General features: G+C 38.3%; 1 protein-coding gene across 2 annotated transcripts in view; it reads right to left on the reverse strand.

The window, feature by feature from the left end:
• Dop1R2 (dopamine receptor 2) overlaps window positions 1-17,739 on the reverse strand; it is a 284,897-nt gene that overhangs the window by 52,329 nt on the left and 214,829 nt on the right. For both annotated transcript variants that reach the window (XR_012409186.1, XM_073961993.1), the window contains exons 3-4: window positions 13,337-15,263; window positions 1,224-1,305 (exon numbers count right to left, since the gene is read on the reverse strand). Coding sequence is in view for 1 of the 2 variants with exons in the window: in XM_073961993.1 (XP_073818094.1) it covers window positions 1,224-1,305; window positions 13,337-15,054 (1,800 nt within the window). In the remaining variant the exon portion in view is untranslated. The remainder of the gene's footprint in view (window positions 1-1,223; window positions 1,306-13,336; window positions 15,264-17,739) is intronic.

Consider the following 17,739-nt stretch of genomic DNA (forward strand, 5'->3'; position numbering starts at 1 on the left):
GAACATTTTTCGTTACCCAATATATCACAGAAAATTATCCTTCATCGACATGGATAACAACAACGTCATTGTAAATATGAAGGACTCTATTCAAATTTTATTATTTTCATTTACTTTTGTTTTCATCTTCTTGAGAAAGTTGTTCCTAACAAATTCATGGAAATTTATTCGTTCGACGAAGGTAAAAACTGTTTTCAATTGTTTTCTACTTAAGCGATAACGAAACCTCTTAAGTGACCAAAACTTAAATTGGAATTTGGAGAATAAAGGAAGGACGAAGGCAATGCAGAGAAAACATTTATAAATGGATTACGGCAAGAAGGGAGTAGAGAAAACAATATCCAACAACAATGTTGGATGGATACTTCAGTGCAACAAAGATTTATTTTTTGGAGAGGGAAGACAATACCTTTTTCAGCGATTTTAACCTTTAAATTGTCCAAGAAAATGGTATTCATTTCAAAGTCATTTTGAAGAAATTGTGGAAAAACAAAAGAGAAAATGAGAGAAGAGGTAAGAAAAAAGAAAATAAGAGAAAATGAAGCAACAACAAGAACAACCAACAAAAAGTCATTAATCAGATAAAGCAAATGTAAATTTAATTAAAACCAAGGGAAAAACGATGGACAACAAAATTACAGCTTAACCCAAAATCGTTGTTAAGCACTGAAAGCTAAACACTAAAACATAACAGAACATAAAAACCAAAAGGAAAAAGGAAATTGAATTAGTCCAAAAAATAACTCTCATAACTTATAAACACAGCTATAAAACAGGTAAATATTTACAGGGAATAAAAATTAAGGCAAATAAATTATACGAGAGGCAGATGAAGATTTATTAATTAATTAAAATGTGTTGGAAATGGTCATAGACACATACACTGAGGCAAGGGCCAGTTTTCCTTCACATACCAACTTTCGCTCTCTCAGTCCTGCGTTTAGGCTGAAAGCATTATTAAACCATTTTTTGGACAGTAACATCAAAAACAGCAACAACAACAATAAAAATAACATGAAGATGTGAAATATAACAACAAAAACAAATATAGCCACAACAGCGGCAGTAGCAGCCGTAGCATTATTATTAGTAGTGGAAGTACAACAACATTGGAGGTAGACATTAAAAAAATAAGCTCCAGCAATAAAAAACATCATCAGCTTTTCCTGGTAATGCAGGAATGGAAAGAAAATGAAGAAAAAAGGTCAGCAAACACAACTTACCTGTGACTTTGAACGCATTGTTGGCTGGTATTTTCTTCGTATCTTTCGTGGACAGCAAACACACAATATTCTTACGAAGGCTCTGCAATTAGAAAAAAGAAAGAAGCAGAATAAGAAAGGACGGAAATTGTGTATGTGAAATAAAATAAGAAATCATTTCTCATAAATGGGCCTTTCTTCTTTCCCTCTAACAGGAACTGATGTCTACGTTTGTTTGTTTCTTTCTACACAATAGACGGCCGACCAGCTTTGCCTACTGAAGTGGAAATTAAGTGTTTATGCTGACTCAGGATAAAACATTGAAAACAAAATCAGTTTTTTTCTACTTTTTTTTGCTTTCTTTATTTCTTATTCCAACAAGAACATAATTTTCCATAAGCTCAAGGACAATTTTGTTAATATATCATTTCCTGATGGGCATAACCTGAAAGATATATTAAAGCACGTGTCGCCGAGTAGTAGGTAGGTCAACAAACATTAAGAATACACAGAAAAAGGTTACTAGTAATGTCATGATTTATGTGTCTTAGTAAAGTTTTGAAAATATCATTAAAAATTAGATTTCTAAGAAACCGACATATTTAAAGGTCGAATTGCTGTAATTTATGAACATTTGTTAAGATTAATGACTGCATCATACGGCAGTGTTACTTTGTTGGTATAATAATGTGTAATAGACTTGTGCCAAGCAATGGTTTCACTATTTTTTGTCAGAAGTTTAATTAATACTGTAAAACTATATTTGCCATCATTGATGAGGTGGACTTCTCGCTTCATCACATACTACTGTACACAATTATACAAGTTATGATTATTCAAAAGAGAGTTGGTTTGGTTTATGCAAAGCGTTGCGCTCTTACATCTTTTATTAAATTCAAATCCGAACTGCAGACTCAAGAATAAAAATTACTTATTGCTAAAACTTATTTCTATTTCCCATTGACGGCATGACCGTGGTGCTACATCAGCATTTGCTGCAGACATCGTACGATAACTGCAACCCGATACTCCAACATCAACATAACACAAAAAGGCTCTATTTTTCAACTTGATGACAACACCTAAACAAATAAAGGAATAAAATGCTGACAATGCGTCCCCAGCAAAATAAATTGAAAGTAGTGCAATGTATACTAGTTCTTTCACGGCATGTTTTTATGCAGTTCAAACGGAGACGTGAAGAAGGCACTCCATTCCTCACATTTTAACCGCATTTGAATGCAATCCAAAGAATCACATCCATTTGTCACATTTTAACAACATCTGGAGGCAGTTCAACGGAGTCGTGAAAAAGGCACTCCAATGCCTCACAATTTAACAGCATCCGGATGCAGTGCAAACGGAGTCGTGAAAAAGGCACTCCGTTCACTACATTTTATTAGCAGTTGTTAGAGATCCCTACATGTACATAAATCAGTTTGTACATCTCTACACGCGGCGGAATACATTTCCAAAAAGAGATAATCGTGTTAACATTTATAAACATTTGTTAATACAAACTAAATAATATTTAATTTGTGAACATTTTTCCGGTAACTCACGAGAAGAAAATTTCCCAATGAAGTGCTGTTGGAGTACATGTCGAAATCTTAACTGGTGATGGGAAGACAATATCAAACCCATTTAGCAGATGAAGCAAAAGCACTTAAGCTTGGATTAAATGAAGAGCGGAGGAAACACACATTTTTGCGATTGAAATTTGTGTTAATTTAATAAAGTTATTAATGTCACTGCCGGACCTGTCACTGCCACACCGGTGAATGTTACAGCCATTCTACCAACCCCATTTCCCGGAATCGACAGCGATTCGACCGTTTCCCCCAACTTTACTCAATTCAATGTTGTATTTCTTCAGGTGTTCTAGCAACATTTTCAGTTTATAATCGTTTACTTGCTTGTTTACATTAACAGTAATTCCCATTAATCATGATTATTCAGGGTTTATACGACGAAACTTATTACGATCATTTGCTAGTCCCGTCAACTCTGCTGGGAAATTCGGTGTACATTCGGGTACTGGACCAGCTGGAATGTAACGAGCGGCTGCCTCGGCGATAATGTACCGGAAAATTCTTTAACCTGCCGCGGATCTAAAGCTGCTAAAGCGATGATTGATAAATTCCCTGAACCTTTTAATTTTTCCATGGATCAGATAGTACGACGGTCAGAGTTTATGAAGTAGGTTGGTCTGTTAACGGACACGGCATTTATTACATCGAGCATCAAAATGGTGTGTCTTGCTAGCTGTGTCAAGCTCCTCTTATGCACGTAGTTGCTTCCTTCACCATGCTAAATGTGGAGCTACAATTTCTAAGCCAAACGCTGTACAAATCTGCCCACTACCTATGACAGAAAGCCAAAATGCATTATGAGCATTGAAGTCACCTAGCACCTAAAGTAACCGCCCTCCAAAAGCGAACTTATATCAGCCATATAATGCAGGGCACAACTATTCATTGGCGGTATGTACATATTAAGAAACTCTACCCCGGCCGTCCCAGGTGTTACAGCTAGAACCATAAATTCCATGTGTCTGCCACTAGCGTCAAGCTAAAATGAGATAGGTCAGTACTGGAGAGACTGATGCATAATAAAAGGATAGTATATATACTATCCTTCCGCAAAATGTTCGCAACGTCGCAAGCTACATGTGAGCTTTGTTTCCTGAATCGCGGCCGACATGATGTTTCTCCGACTCTTAAAGTCCAAAATGTCACTGACCATTTTGAGGAGACCATTGCAATTGAATTGCAGGAATGATGGCATTTCCGGGGCGCTGAGCAACAAGATGGGGTGTAAAATGCTGGGTTTCATATTCAGACGTCAATTTTGCTGACATGTTTTCTGATGTTCTTGCCCATGAAGAAACAACATAACTCTTATGTAGTAGTCCTGGATCTGGTTAAGATTAGAGCGGCCTCGGAAGGGCGCTCACTCCTGATACTGATATTGACATATGGTGGATACGGATCTGGCTAACGTTAGTGTTTTTCAGAAAAAGATTATGACCCTTAGGAAGAATAATCAAATTCTATAGGAATATTTAGGCCATTAGTCTAAGTCCTTACAAACTCCTCAGTTATAAAATCCGAAGCTAAAATTTCTTCCACATTGTATTCAACCCCTATGACACCAGTTTTGAAATTAATAACATTTCATGGAATTTTTCCCATGCTTATCCAATCGAATTGAGAATGTATTTTTCATTATATTAAGAGCATCATAAACTAATATATCTGCATTCAATTTTCCCATAACATTTTCATTTAATGTTGCAGATTACGTTTGAAAATCTAAAATAGATGGAGAAAGAAATATCGTCATCATCATCATTATAGAAATAATGTAATTTCATAATTCAACATCATATTTGCCATAGCTCGCCCCGGGGCAATGGTAATGTTGTTACTTTTCAGAGTTGAGAGGAGAAAAGCACTTTCATTTGCAAAACCATAATCATAATGTTACAATTAGCTTTCGGAGCCACAGCAAAGCGTTTAAATATTTGTTGCAAAGTAGGAAATGTGTGGTCAACACTTGTTTTCCCCCAACGTACGTAGATTCACAAGGTCCTTATGCCACACACTTTTTCCCTGCACCACACCTCAGCCTCTCATTACTGAGAGTTTGGTATAAAATAATTGGCATAAAATGGCCCTTGCTGCCACATTTTTTTGCTTTAGCAAAATTAAGTGTTGGGGGTGGTGTGCTGGCGAGTGGAGACACATTGACAGTCGCAGCAACATTAAAATTCGAATGCCCCAAAGCATGCCATTAGACAACACATTTAGAAATTATGCAAATGCCAAAAGTATTTTTTCTCTGTGCTGTGCTGGTGTTTGTAGTACGTCCCCAGCAATTCTTCGCAAGCGAAATTGAATGAGACACCCAACCGCCAGCGATGTTGCGTCAAAGAAGAATTTCCAACCGCAACAACATCAGTGTGATGGTAGCAATATTTTTTCATGACAGAGATTACCCACAAAAACCACAACCCTCCAAACATTTTCTATCGCTTGCTTGACGCAAAAGTCACTGAAAACGGATTGTTGTGTCTACTGCGACAGTCGCATTTGTCTCCGAAAAGACAAAAATGACTGAAGAAACTGTTCCACTTATGCGGTCCAAACTCTATTTTCGCTTCCGTCACTGTTGTATGTTTCTTATGCGATACAGTTGGAGTGTGCATTAGGTACTCATGCAGGTACCGTTTACGAAACTTTCAGTAGTGACGGAAGCGACAGTATTTGTAAAAGGCTATTTAGTTTTTTTATTGTTTATTCAAACATATTATTATTATTCATTTGAATGCATTTTATTATAAAATTGATCAAAAAAGAAACAATTTTTATAACCACATTAACATTGAATTCAAATGAATAATAATACGTTTGATTTACTTTTTTATAAAATTTGTAAATAAACAATAAAGAAACTAAACAGCTTTATTTTCATTTAAATTTTTGTATCAAGTTTGTACCGATTGCTAACAGAACGTCACAAGAACTGAAGAACTCAACTCATGTTTTCTTCTACTTATTTAAATTCATTACAATTCGCTTAACTGTTTGCAAGGTAAATTGTTTTTGTAATGCTGCCACTATTGTTTTGAAAATATTACTCTCAAACATTTGTTTTTGTACAACATAAAGTGTCGCTTTTTATAATCATGTAAGTCACGCAGTTGTGACCACATACGGATAAAAAGGCGATAACAACATATTTGTTCTTGTAAATAGACAACAGTCGCATTTTTAACAGAATGCAGGCACTTTACAGATTCGCATTTACTGAGAGAAGATATATTTAACTTCCAAATGTTTGGAGGGAAGAACCATAAAACAGCTAACCAAATTGTTTGTGATAGCATGGGAGGGAGTATGCCACGCACGCACACACATATAATACACACACGCACACTGCTTGCAACATTGACAAATGATTAGAAACAATGAGTGGGAGGAAATTTGTCAATAAAAATTTTTTCAATGGGGCTAGGACTTGAATCAATAACAACGGACTTAAAGTGAGTGGTAGTGGAAATAAAACGTGTCAATTCGCCGCATAGTTGCTTTAAGGCAAATTTCCATGCTTTGGGCAAGGAATCAAATAACTTAAATTTTGAATACTAATAGCGAGTGCGGCTAAATCAAATATGTTCGGAAAGAATCAAATTTAATAACATAGGATCAGGTTTGCCCACATGCAAGGAATAACATCATATCATATGTGAGTTGATTTGTCAGACTGACTTGAAACCAAACAGCCAGAAGTATTCGCTAGGCGGTGTCCAGATCAGTAAATACAGATTATATTTTCTGTATCTTGTCTCTGAGTAGAATATATTAGAATGCGTGCGATTCGTAAAAAAACATACATTCTTCAGCATGCAGCCCTAGGGATGTATATTATGTGGCCCTTAGGGGCGTCTATCAAGATGACCATTGAAGCGTCTGCAAAGATGACCTCACGGCAACGTTGCCGGCAGTTTTTGGTCGGAAATCGTCAAAAACATCTTCAACAAAATTTGGAAAATCGTCAAAAATCGTCAACATTGTCCAAAACTAGGTTTGGTTACCGTTTATCAAGAAGACTGACAACATAAAATATTCAACTTAAAATAATAGATCTAACCCGATCTCACTTAAATACCGCTATAAAAACAGTTTACAGAAGATGATAGATTTCCCTGTGGTTATCGAGTTTGTAGAAATGCAGCAAGGTAAAGCTGGGCCAGTTTTGAATGACAGATTAGCTCAAATGTCGCTTAGTTGACCTTGGTGATCGTCCATGTTTATCTATACACGTACATTTTGTTTGATGGGCAATCGGAAATTGACATAAACTGTCATTAAAGAGGGCATCGGTAAGAAGGATTTTATCTCGAAAACTTTTCAAGGAAGATTTGCCTTCAATAACAATCCTAAATGAAAATTTTCAGCTGATGTAAATGGAAGACGAGGCAAAAACTATGAAAATACCTATGTGCCTAAATATAGCCAATTCGTGTGGAAATTGCTATGAAACATTAAAAAAGCTAATTAAATACGACTTTGGAAAGTCTTTCGTGAAATTTTTTCATAATATAGTTATCGTCTCTTATTCTGCTGTTCTTGATTACATGAAAAATCGTAATTTTTGGCCATAAAATCTTCAAAATGACGACAAGTTCGGCAACACTGCCTCAGGGACGTCTATAAAGAAGCCCATATATACGTTTATAAAGACGTCGATAAGGTGTATGCACCAGCTAGTTAACACCATCTGGCAGGGAGAACAAGTGCCCGACGATTGGAACCTGAGCATCCTGTGCCCTGTCCACAAGAAAGGAGATAAGACAGTATGCTCTAACTATAGGGGCATAAGTGTTCTCCCTATTGCTTACAAGATAGTGTCAGGGACAATGTGCGAACGACTAAAGCCTATGGTCAATCAAATAATTGGGCCATACCAATGCGGCTTTAGACCTGGCAAATCCACCATTGACCAGATATTTACCCTGCGGCAAATCCTGGAGAAGACCCAAGAGATGCAGATCGACACTTACCATCTTTTAGTCGATTACAAAGCCACCTCCGACAGCACCCTACGCTCAAAGGTATTCCTAGCCATGTCTGAAGTAGGCATCCATGCAAAGCTCATTCGGCTTTGTAGAATGACATTATCTGATTCTCGGTCCTCAGTTAAAATAGAAAAGAACCAATTCGAAGAGTTTAGTACCAAAAGAGGTTTCAGACAAGGTGACGGCCTCTTGTGTGAACTTTTCAACATTCTGATGGACAAGGTTATACGAGATGCGAAGGTCATATGTTACTTGCTTATGTCGATGACATTGACATCATAGGTCGTTCGGTAAAGGAAGTAACTGATACCTTTGAAAAAGTCGAAAGGCAATCAGTTAAAGTCGGTCTGGCGGTAAACGGTGAGAAGACAAAGTTAATGGTGTCGTCGCGCAATATGTCCGTAGAGATCGGACCAACTGTTGACGTTGGTTCCTACAATTTTGAGGTAGTAAAGGACTTCGTCTACCTCGGCACCACAAATAACAACATCAGTTGTGAAATACGAAGAAGAATAGTGTTGGCCAACAGATGTTACTTCGGAGTGGCTAGGCAATTTATGAATAAAGCCACATCTCGTCAAACAAAAACAACGGAGGTGTGGTTCCGAAGCCTGGGTACTTGCGCAAGCAGATAAGGCAGTGCTTGGTGTGTTTAAAAGAAAAATTCTTCGAAAGATCTATGGACCAATCTGCGTTGACGGTGAATATCGACGTCGTATAAACAACGAGCTGTATCTGCTATACAACGACATCGGTATAAATAAACGAATCGAGGTGCAACGATTGCGTTGGCTCGACCATATCATAAGAATGAGCGATGATGAACCCGCTAAAAAGGAATATAAATACGTGCCACATGGCGGTGCACGCAGAATTGTCAGGCCTAAGCTTAGATGAAGCAAACAAGTGGATGAAGAGATGATAAGGCGCGGTATTCCAGAAAGCGTAGCAGTAAACGGAGAGAGTTGGAGATCTTTTCTAAGTAAGTAAGTAAAGACTCCCTTAAGGCGTCTATAATAACGCCCTTAGGGATATTTATAAGAACGTTTGTAAAGACGCCCTTATGGATGTCTATGAAGACGCCCTTATGGTCGTCTATAAAGACACAAATAGGCCCTTCCATAAAGATGTTCTTATGCAGGTATATAAAGGCGTCACTAGGGACGTCTATAAAGACAGAACGTCTGTGATGACGAACTTAGAGACGTCTACAAAAGCGGCCGTTACGGATGTCTAAAAAGACGCCCGTGGGATCGTCTAAAATATACACTTGGACAGCCCAGGCAACAGCCTTAAAAATATAACTGGAGCCTTATCGCGACTTTAAATTATTCAAGGAAAGAACAGTATATAGTGCCTCTGGTACCTAAGTGAAGCCTTCATTTGCCGACAGGTACCAGAGCCATCCAACCCATGATATGTCAAGGATTTTCGTGCTACTAAAGAAGAAAAAAATAATAACGGCATTTATGACTATTATGCAATCAGTAGCAAACATAACTCGCGAAAGAACTCCGAGCTTATGTAGTATTTTTGTTGGGTAACTACTTAAAAATAAACGACCTGTTACAACTTCCGACAATTTTAAAAAATTGCGTTACACATGAATCGGACCACATACGTTTGCAACTATAGGAAACACGAAGTAAAATGACACTTACAATTTTTCGTTTTCTCATCCTGTTGACCTTTTAAAGGACATTTAAATTTCAAAGGACAAAATGTTTCAAAAAAAAATATTTTAAATACTTGTACTCATCGGACGATTCTGGTGTTGGTGTCATATTAAAGAGGAGAATATTGGCTTTATATAATCATTTTCATCTATTACATTCAAGGATAATAAGGACATCAAAAATGTTCTTGAAAAATAAAGTACTAAAAAATCCTTTGAAAATATCCTGTAATTTTTTTCATAAAAATATATGTTAATATCCTTTATGTACTCGTAGTACAAAACTTCCCGAAATTTCAATATCCTAGCTTTGTAAGTTATTTTTTAATGAACATTTACATGAATTTCTTCAAAAAAAAAAAAAACAAGACAGTTTATTCTATACCATTGTGCGACACGAAAAAATTAAAAAAAAAATACAAACAAACCATATTCTGACACCGCAGAATGATATAAGACAAAAAATAAGAAGACACGTGTCCCGGTGTTTTTCCCCATCACTTCCACTTTTGCGGTTATGGCCCCCCAAAGGTTCGACGCCTTGTCGTCGAAAGGGATCATTTTATCGGGCTCATATTTTCTAAACCGCTAAGAATTTTTATTTGCTCTCGGAGGCAAAGTTGTAGCTCTTGTCTTAAAAAACTAATTCTGAACACATAAAGGGTTTGGTCTACAGATGTCAAAATTGAAGCAAACAACCGACTAAAAATGTTCTCTAAAACTCAATAACCTTTTTTAGAACATACGGTTCTTACAGGTCAAAATACCAAAGAAATTCGATTTGTATCATTTTTTCTCTCTTTCTGGTCCATAGATACTAAACCGCTCAAAATTCAAGAAAACAGTCATCAACAATAACGTAAGAAGGATATCAGTCAACAACTTTCTAGAATAGACGAACTGTCTATGAACGGTCCTTATCTGTAAACCAAACCCCTAAAAAATTATAAAGGAAATTTGACCTTGACCATTTTGACCTTGAAGATGTGGTTCTTCGCCTCAGAGAGCATATTAAAATTCTTAGCGGTTTAAAAACATGAGCCTGGAAAAATGATCCCTTTGACAACAAAGCCTCAAACTTTTTTGGGGCCATAACCGCGAAAGTGGAAATGATGGGGGAAAACGTCGGGACGCGTGTCTTCTTATTTTTGGCCTTCTATCATTCTGCGGTGTCAGAATATGGATTTCATTTAAATAGTTATTAAAAAATAACTTACAAAGGTAGGATATTGAAATTTCGGGAAGTTTTGCACTACATAAAGGATATTAATATCTATTTTTATGAAAAAAATTGCAGGACGTTTTCAAAGGATTTTTAGTATTTTATTTTTCAAGGACATTTTTATGTCCCACAAAGTGAAAGAATGCGCTCCTGCGAGGTTGTCATCACCTGACAGCACTATTATGGCAGTCGTTGTGGTGACATGTGCTACAGGCGTATTGCGCTAGACGAGAAAATTGATAGCGCCACATTTTTCACGGTGAACGAAGACGCCTCTATGAGAATAAGAGCAGGTAGCCACTGTTTGCCAAACATCAGCATTGTGACACACGGTCTGATAAGTATATATCTTGCAACCCATAATTTCGCTTGGTTCAGACCATCTTCCTATCATCGTATCCATTAACAGATCAACGACTTCATAACCTCTGCTAGCCTCACATTTTACACTGTGAAGGAAGACGCTCCATCAAGGGTAAGACGAGATTGCCTCAGTTCGCCTTGCATCACCTTTGTGGCACACGGTCTGCTAAATAACAAGTCCTGGCAAAACGTCATTTCACATGACCTAGGATACCTTCCTGTTATCATCTCCATTAATAGGCCTTTATAATATCTGATTGGCTAGTGTTCAGAGAATTTAGCAATTACCGCTTTCGAACATCATCACAGCTGCAGCCGCTCTCTTGGGTGGCCCAATACCCGAAATTAGACCAAATTTTCCAGGAGATGCGACGAGACTAGCAACCGGACGGCTTGAATACCCTAAGAGAACTTATACTTGAAGTCAATAGGCTAGGAAGAAGCTAGATCACCTGAATGCAGCATTGGTACAGGGTTAACGGACAACGGTTTAATCATTCTCGAATCTGTGAAAGGGGAATAATAGAAAGGCTGTTATTTTCATCAGTGTGACAGTGACAGATCTAAAGAGGTGCGCGTGATATTTTAACAGGCAATTTATAGAGCACACCGAGAGTGATAGAGCGAAGAGGAGGCAAGGATCCCAGCAGTGGCGAATCGTATAGACCGATTTCCCTTCTGTTTCCAGTAGCGTATAGTTTGGAGTCGGAATATTCTGTATGCGGATGATTACACAATCTTGGCGTAGTGTCCTATCTTCGATAACATATGTCACAGGTTACATGTCTACATAGCTGACTTAGTGCAGTTCTTCCATCCAAGGAATATGAAAATATCCGCAGTTAAATCCACTAATACAAGGTTCACCACGTAGACGGCAGAAATGATGCTGCTCTGAACATATTGGTTGATGGTGTCCGACATACTACCACCAATTTTCCCAAGATGTTGGATGTAAAGTTCGACAATATGTTAAGTCATGCTCCGAAGAAAGTTATAACAATGTCCTCAAGTTGTTGTCCGGCATCAATGCCAAAGAAACCTAGTTCACCTCTTATAAAGCAAACCTGCCAGAATGCCACCCTGAATGTGGACTGCAACAGGGTACCTAATAATTGAATCAGTGAACAACCTTCATGATTTTTGCCGATGCATCAACACAACGGAATGTTTCCTATGTTGTGCCTGCTCAGGTGTTATCTGTTCAAGGTGATGCTGACAAAGAAATCCTGTTCACCTCTAATATAGCAATATGTGGGTCTGTGGTAAGCTATACGGCTGCAGTGCGGTATGCAAATGTTAGTACTATGCATGGAAGAATATTTAAACCCACCAGATCGGTATATTCTAACCCACCAGAATGTCAAACTGAGGACTGCAATATAGTGCCTCCAGTGCATCGGCTCAAGAAAAGGGTTTCGATGTGATAAACCGCTTACATGTTATCGCTATGAGGACCTCCGCCATAATCATGTGGACAAGCTTTTCCCACCTAGCAAATTCAAAAGAGATCTTGCCGATAAAAACAGGTGCAAAGGATGTTACATGAACCTCACAGGCAGTTAAATGATATAGTATAGCTGCCAAGGCAAACAGGAATAGTTTTAGCACAATTAATTGTCAGAACAATACTTAGCACATGTCCTGTCTCTATACTGGCACACCATGCTGTCCACACAATGTGCCACACCTATCCGTCATGTTGACTTTGACCGTTTGATACGTTGTATATTTTTAACTGCTCGGTTTACTGACCAGTTAAAAAGATACATTCAAATGTCTTTCCATTCTTAATGGACGTGACCAGTCCAGGTTGTAGAGTTGTTTGATTTGGACACAGAAGAGGCAGAAGCAGATAACTGAAGCTACACACGAATAAATAAACAAACTGAAGAATAGTAAAACTGATGGAGACGATGGTTTACGAGCCTTGGATAAGAACAACTATGACTTTTTGTACGGGATTTATATCCTTCAATAAACTTGGAAATAACTATCAGAATATTCGGACTCAAAATGTAAATTTTAGAAAAAAATATTTCGTACCCTTGACGGTTCCAACAACCGTCTATGGTGAAAATCTTAAACAATTCAAAATTATTTAAATAACCAAACAGAACATTACTCCCATTGGGTATAATGTCCACCACATGACATAAGGAATGTGTCCCAAAACTATTGAGCATTATGATGATCTAATTTTAATTGCTCTCTAAATCTCCTAAGGGCTTCCTTTTTTAATTTGTTTCCAATATTTTTGTAAATTTTTAATAAAAAAATAAAAAACTTACCTTCTAAAATCTCTGCTCCAGCAGGCATAGATAACAGGATTCATGCCAGAATTGAACCAGCCCAACCACGTTACAACTGCCGAAACGGTCTCCTCGTGTTCTATGCACTCCATACAAAAGCCCGATAATAAATTTACTACAAAAAATGGCAGCCAACAAACAATGAACACGCCCATCACAATACCCAACGTCTTGGCGGCTTTCTTCTCCTTGGCAAATTTGGCCAATTTCCGAGACCATGAGAAATTCTTACCGCCCATATGACGGTGTCGTGCCAAACCATTATTGTGCAGCGCCGATAGTGGTTCATCATCTGGCTCTTCCGGCGTAGATGTGGTGGTGCCCGCATTACTGTGATTATGATGCGACGTACGATGATGATGATGGACATGCGGATGATGTTGAGAGCCACCACTGGGCACACCGCCCAGTGAACCGTGCAGCGCCTGATGGTGAGAGCTGGTGGATGGTTCTCGTGTGGTACCGCCGCGATGTATACGCAACGTCAGCTGCAATTCACCGGAGGCCATTAGCACCTGTTTCGTGCCGATCTTCAGTGAACGCGTCTGTATCACTGCCGCTCGATAAATGCGGCAATAGGTGAATACCATCACGAGGAGCGGCAGGTAAAATGAAATTGTCGAAGAGAACACCAAATACCCTAAGTGTTCCGTAAAGGTACACTTATAGGCTGGCATCTCACCATCACGGGCTGCCCGCCACCACAATATAGCCGGAAAGCTGATGGCACTGGAACACACCCACACGGCACAAATTAACGATGCCGCCCGTTTTACAGTCATGCGCATGGGATATGAAAATGGATCTGTTATGGCCCAGTAACGGTCCAGTGATATGACACATAGATTGAGTATGGAAGCCGTGCTGAAGAGCACATCGAGTGATCTCCAGATATCACACCAATCGGTACCGAAAAACCATGTGTTCTCCAATACCTCGTACAGCGCCGAAAATGGCATCACAACCAAGCCCACCAAACAATCGGCCACCGCCAAGCTGGTGATAAAATAATTGGTGGCCGTGTGCAGATAACGCTCTCTTATGACGGCCAAAATGACCAACGAATTGCCAAAGACGGTGGCAAACGAGAAGAGGAACAAAAACGATAGCAGGCTGACACGATCATTGGACAGAGATATAAGAAACTGCGACAAATCCGGTTCTTGAGGTATGCTGGTGCTGTTGAAGGGATCCGCAGGTGTGGTGCTGAACATTTCCGCAGGACTGACGGTGATTGTGGATGGGGTGCTTGATATGGATGTTGGGATGGCGGCATCTTCACGTTCAACGAAGCCATTGAAATAGTAGAACAGGTCATCGGAAATGTTGTAGCTTGAGTAGAATGGAGGCGATGATGTAACTGGGATATTGTTGGCGATGGGGGTGTTGTTGTGACTGTCGTTTCGTGTAAAGGCGGGTGAGTTGGGAATTGCTGCTGCGGATGAGGAGTAATGTTGGGCGGACAGTTGTTGTGTTTGTTGTTGCTGCTGATGCGTAGATGATGATGAGTCCGACTCTTGGCCGGCATTGTGCTGTTGTTCCATGCTACTGAACGCTCTCGGTATGGACGCGGCCAATGGTTGTAACAGGGCGGCATATTCCCAGTAGGGCACCGAATTGTTGACTGCACTGGCGATACTGTTGTAGTGTGTTGTTGTAACATTTCCAATGTGACCGATTGCATTATTCATTATCATTTGTCATTTATGTGTAGGCAAAATTTTGCTGGTTCTCTCACGTATTCGTTCGCTTTCTCGCTCGACTTGTTTTCGGTCGTGGCTGTATTTGTTTAGGTTACTACTGCTTAACTTTAATGTTGGCTATTGTGATTTCTGTAGCCAAAGTAATTCCAATGTGTAGGTGTTATGGAGAAGATGCCTGTTGCCTTCATGCTTATGGTTAAATCCTGAAAAGAATTGAGAAAAATGCATGAAATTATTATATTTATTTAATTTTTATTTAAACATATAATCAAATGGAATTTCTATTTTTTCAATGTTTTCTCTATATTTTTACAAATACACTTTCCCAATCTTCGTATTGCAATAATAATGCAATTTTCTTTCACACCTTAACTTCATCATAACTTTTGATTTCCCATGAATGCATTTTCATTGCCCCCCGCATTACCTTATCCGAAAACCAAACTAAGACATTTCCTTCCTTCTAATGGTGTGACATTGAACGAAGGAAACAGCCGGAAACATAATCCAATTTGAAAAGAAACTTATTTTTAATATTCACCATGAAAAGTTGCAGGATGATTCGATTGCCATTTCCTCACCCCCCATTACAAGTTATCGACAAATTAATGTCGGAAATTGAAAAATGTCTCCTTGAAAGAAACACACACGTACAGAAATCAAATGGAAATTGAGTTTTCAAAACTTAAGTAAAATACTTTAAAAATATTTTTCTAAGATTATAAGGTGTACGAAGTTTTCTAAAGAAGTGATGGCTTAAATCTTTTTTTGTAAGGGAGTTGCTTAGAGTTGTTTGTTGGAAGGATTGGTAAATGCTGAGAAAACGAAATGGAAATGCAGCAATAAGACGTGGATTTTTTTGATAAATATTTTTTCCAAAGGACCCATAAGACGTGGATTTTTTAATAAATATAAAGACGTGGAGTTTTTAATAAATATTTTTTCCAAATTACCAACATGATGAGGATTTTTTAATAAATATTTTTTCCAAAGGACCAATAAGGCGTGGATTGTTTTAATAAATGTTCTGTCAAAAGGACCAACAAGACGTGGATTTTTAATAAATATTTTTTCCAAAGGACAAATAAGTCATGGATTTTTTAACAAACCAAAAAAGGCGTGGATTTTTTATAAATATTTTTCCAAAAGAGCAATAAGACGTGCATTTTTTAATAAATATTTTTCCAAAGAACCAATAAGACTTGGATTTTTTAATTAATATTTTTCCAAGGTCTTTTAAGACGCGGATTTTTCAATAAATATTTTTCCAAGGTCTTTTAAGACGTGGATTTTTTAATTAATATTTTTGCAAGGTTCTTTATGATGTCGAATTATAAAAAATATTTTTCAAGGTCCTTTAAGACGTGAATTTTGTAATAAATATTTTTTCAAGACCCTTAAGATTTTTAATACATATTTTTCAAAGTCATTTAAGATATTTTCAAGGTCCTTTAAGACGTGGATTTTTTAATAAATATTTTGATTATTTTTTATAGGGTGACGAAGGGGATGGAAGATACCAAGGAACGGTCCTGACCGGCGTTAGCATGGCAAAGCCCAGGACTTATATCCGTCCCTTTTTCATCTCAAGTGGACACTGACCTCCCCGTGGTGTCACCTGGGGAACTGCCTTTAATACCCCTTAAAGGTAGTGAGCTAACATGTGCCGCACGTTCACTCACAAGAACGTTAAAAACTTGGGTTTGGGCGTCGGATTAGTAACCCTCCCCTAGAAAAAACAGCCTACTATGAAAAAAAACAAAAGAAAAGAAAGACAAATCCCTCAAAAGTTGACGACCCCCGCAAACGATTTAAGGACCATGATCTGCGAGTCTGCACTTGAAATGTTCGCACTCTTTATAGAGAAGGCAGATGTACTTAAAAAGTACAAGTCCGATATTATTGCCATACAGGAAATACGATGGAACGGGAAAGGCGTCACAACAACACCTAAAGGTGACGCACTGTATTATAGCTGCCATGACACAAACATGAGTTTGGTTGCGGATTTGTAGTTGGTCGGAGGTTAAAACATCTGGTCTCCAGCTTCACCCCAGTGAATGAAAGACTCGCTGCAATTCGATTAAAAACAAAATTCTTCAACATCAGCTTTATTTGCGCTCATGCTCCCACTGAAGACAAGGACGAACAGACCAAAGATATATTTTACGAGGGCTTAGAAGAAACTTATGACCGTTGCCCTGCCCATGACATTAAAATTATACTATTTTAATGCCAAAATTGGAAAGGAGAATATCTTTGGCCCAACAGTCGGGAAATTCAGTCTCCACAGTGAAACATCTAAAAATGGTATGAGGCTGATAGATTTTGCAGCTGCAAGAAACATGGTAGTTAGCAGTGCCAGATTTAAGCATCTCGATATTTATAAGGGCACCTGGCTGTCGCCAGATCAAAGAACAAGAAATAAAATTGATCACGTTGAGATAGATTGAAGACATGCATCAAGCGTGTTGGATGTACGATCGTTCCGAGGTGCAAACATAGACTTGGACCACTACCTTGTTGCAGCAAAGGTACGTACCAGATTAAACGTAGCAAATAAAGTGCGAACAGACACAACACGGAGGTTGGACAACAGATAGCCACAGCATATTCCACTCAACTGGCCCAACTGCTTAATCAAAGCACTTCCCGTCCCGATAACATATCAGGACAATG

The sequence above is a fragment of the Musca autumnalis genome, unplaced genomic scaffold (genome assembly GCF_047663935.1).
Source record: "Musca autumnalis isolate F117 unplaced genomic scaffold, ASM4766393v1 scaffold_1, whole genome shotgun sequence".
NCBI classification, from domain to species: domain Eukaryota; kingdom Metazoa; phylum Arthropoda; class Insecta; order Diptera; family Muscidae; genus Musca; species Musca autumnalis.